This window comes from Neopelma chrysocephalum, unplaced genomic scaffold (assembly GCF_003984885.1).
Source record: "Neopelma chrysocephalum unplaced genomic scaffold, ASM398488v2 Primary Assembly neopelma1_69, whole genome shotgun sequence".
Lineage (NCBI taxonomy): Eukaryota > Metazoa > Chordata > Aves > Passeriformes > Pipridae > Neopelma > Neopelma chrysocephalum.
In genome coordinates, this window is record NW_020897729.1 from 10,546,035 (window position 1) to 10,548,980 (window position 2,946).

General features: G+C 32.4%; 1 protein-coding gene across 1 annotated transcript in view; it reads right to left on the reverse strand.

Moving 5' to 3' along the window:
- IL12A (interleukin 12A) overlaps nt 1-2,946 on the reverse strand; it is a 4,123-nt gene that overhangs the window by 716 nt on the left and 461 nt on the right. Inside the window, exons 2-4 of the mRNA XM_027685904.1 lie at nt 2,118-2,234; nt 1,794-1,835; nt 1,529-1,693 (exon numbers count right to left, since the gene is read on the reverse strand). Of these exons, the coding sequence (XP_027541705.1) occupies nt 1,529-1,693; nt 1,794-1,835; nt 2,118-2,234 (324 nt within the window). The remainder of the gene's footprint in view (nt 1-1,528; nt 1,694-1,793; nt 1,836-2,117; nt 2,235-2,946) is intronic.

Here is a 2,946-nt window from a genome sequence, read left to right on the forward strand (position 1 = left end):
TTATTTAATTAATATATTGAATTGTGTCATTGGTAGGCCGAGGATGGAATTGGAATTATTCAATTATTTAATTATTGAATTGTGTCATTGGTAGGCCGAGGATGGAACTGGAATTATTTATTTAATAATAATTAATATTTAATTATTAATAGGCCGAGGGTAAAAGTCGAGGTATTTAATGGTATAATTAATAGGGTAATTTTTGAAATATGCAATGATATTCATAGGATCAACTTTCAGATATTGAATGCAATTAATAGGAAAAATTTGAACTATTTAATTTTGAAATGTTGAATGATATTACTAGACATAGGATAAAAGTTGAGGTATTTAATGTTCTAATTAATAGGGTAATTTTTGAAATATTCGTAGGACCAAATTTCAAGTATTGAATGTAATTAATAGGAAAAATTTGAACTGTCCAATGTTAGAATGGGACAAATTTTGTAATATTGAATGAGATTACTAGACATAGGATAAGAGGTGAGATATTTAAGGTTATAATTAATAAGGTAATTTTTGAAATATTCAATGATATTAATAGGATCAAATTTGAAATACTGAATGTAATTAATAGGAAAAATCTGAACTATTTAATGTTAGAATAGGACAAATTTTGAAATGTTGAATGATATTACTAGACATAGGATAAAAGTTGAGATATTTAATGTTATAATTAATAAGGTAATTTTTGAAATATTCATAGGATAACATTTGAAATATTGAATGTAATTAACAGGAAAAATTTGAACTATTTAATGTTAGAATAGGACAAATTTTGAAATATTTAATGATACCATTACTGTAAATAGGATAAAAGTTGAAATATTTAATGTTATAAGGTAATTTTTGAAATATTCAATGATAGTAATAGGATCAAATTTGAAATACTGAATGTAATTAATAGGAAAAATCTGAACTATTTAATGTTAGAATAGGACAAATTTTGGGATATTTAATGATACCATTACTAGACAGGATAAAATTTGAAATATTTAATGTTATAATTAAGAGGGTAAATTTTGAGATATTTAATGATATAATTACTAGACATATGACAACATTTGAAATAATGTAACTAATAGGATGAGTTTTGAAATATTTAATGATATTATTAGCAGACTTAGGGTAAAATTGGAAATAATGATACAATTAATAGACTGAGGATGGACAGCTGCACTTGCCTTAAGACAAAATTGTCCCTTCAGAGGCTCTTTCTGCCCAGGAATAAGGATTAGTTTTAATAATAACCCCATGGCCAGGTTTGTCTAGAGACCCTTTAGACTGGACTTATCTCCCCAGGCTATACTGGGAGATGCTGTGCCAACACAAAGGCAATTAATTAAAGTTTTTTAATTAGCTTTTATTAAACCAACAAGCTTTTAACATCTATTCCCTCCACTCACTAATATTTATCACAGTTCAGTCCGTCCATATTCAGTCCCCTGGGTGTGTTATATCCCAGTATTTGGGAGGGAAATAGAGCTGGGTCCCTTTTATTCTGTATTTGCTCGATTTTTGAGGTTTATTCTGTATTTACTCTGGTTTTGAGGTCTCTGAGGAGGGGGAGGAGGCAGAAAATACTCACTTTCATCATCTCCTCGAGACTTGCCAGCACTTTGTGATCTTGGAAGTTGTTGAGCTCTGCCCTGTAGGCACTCAGATCCTCATAGATGCCCTGCAGGCATTTTCTCTGGGAAAGGCAGAACCATCAGGAAATGTGGGAATCTGCTGTTAAATCCACAAGGAGCAAAAAAAAAAAAGGGGATTCTTATGGGAAATTTGCAATTTACCTTATCAAAAGTTGATCTTTCCAGTGCTGGACAGTTCCCAGTCTGCAAATTAAAGGAGAAATGAGTGTGAATTATATGCCTGTTCCATGAAAATATAGGCTGAAACTTTAATTTTTATATATATAGATATTTATATATATATTTATATATTTATATATACATATATATTTATATATATTTATATATTTATATATTTATATTTTTATATATATTTATATATACATATATATTTTTATATATTTATATATTTATATATATTTATATATTTTTATATATTTATATATATATATAATATATATATTTATATATATTTATATGTTTTACCCCTGGATCTTCAGATGTGCAAGCTTTTGTTGTGTTTATTTGGTTCTTAGTGATATCTTCAAGATCAACCTCTTCAAGGGTACATTCAAATCCCAGGTCGCCAAGTTCCTGGGTAAAAAAGGGAATAAAAAAGAGTCATTGACTCAGTTTCATAGTGCAGTTTATATATATATATGTATATTTATGTATGTATATGTATAAAATATAAATTTACATATATATATATGAATCCTAGGGATGAGGCTGTGTGAGGACTCTGGTCAAATATGAAAGGTAGAAAATAGACTGGGAATAAGCTCAGGCTTTGCACAGCTTTGGTTTATGTGTTGTTGGGAATTGCTCTGCCTCTTCTGCTTTAAATTATTCTCTCAGACGTTGAATCCGTGGAGAACTTTATGTCATTTTAGTTTTCAAAGGTAAAGGATCTCTTAGAAAGTGAAAAATAGCCAATCCCATCCTCACAGACATGTAACCCCCATTTAGTGCTGGGGGTTTTTGGGGTTCCCTGAGGTGGGGGCTGCAAAGATAGCAGGGAATTGTAGCAAAAAGGAAAAGCTCCTGAGCAAACCCCCATCCTGAAGGGCTGAGCAGGGCAGGTGTGAAACCAGAGGGTCCTAAAGGGAGGCTGCAGGGAACATCCACCCTCCTGGGGACCCTCAGCGACCCCAAACTGCCCTCCTGGGCACCTTCACCAACCCATCACTGCCCTCCTGGGCACCACCACTGCCCCATCACTGCCCTCCTGGGTATCACCACTGCCCCAAACTACCCTCCTGGGCACTTTCACCAACCCATCACTGCCTGTCTGGATACCATCACTATCCCATTC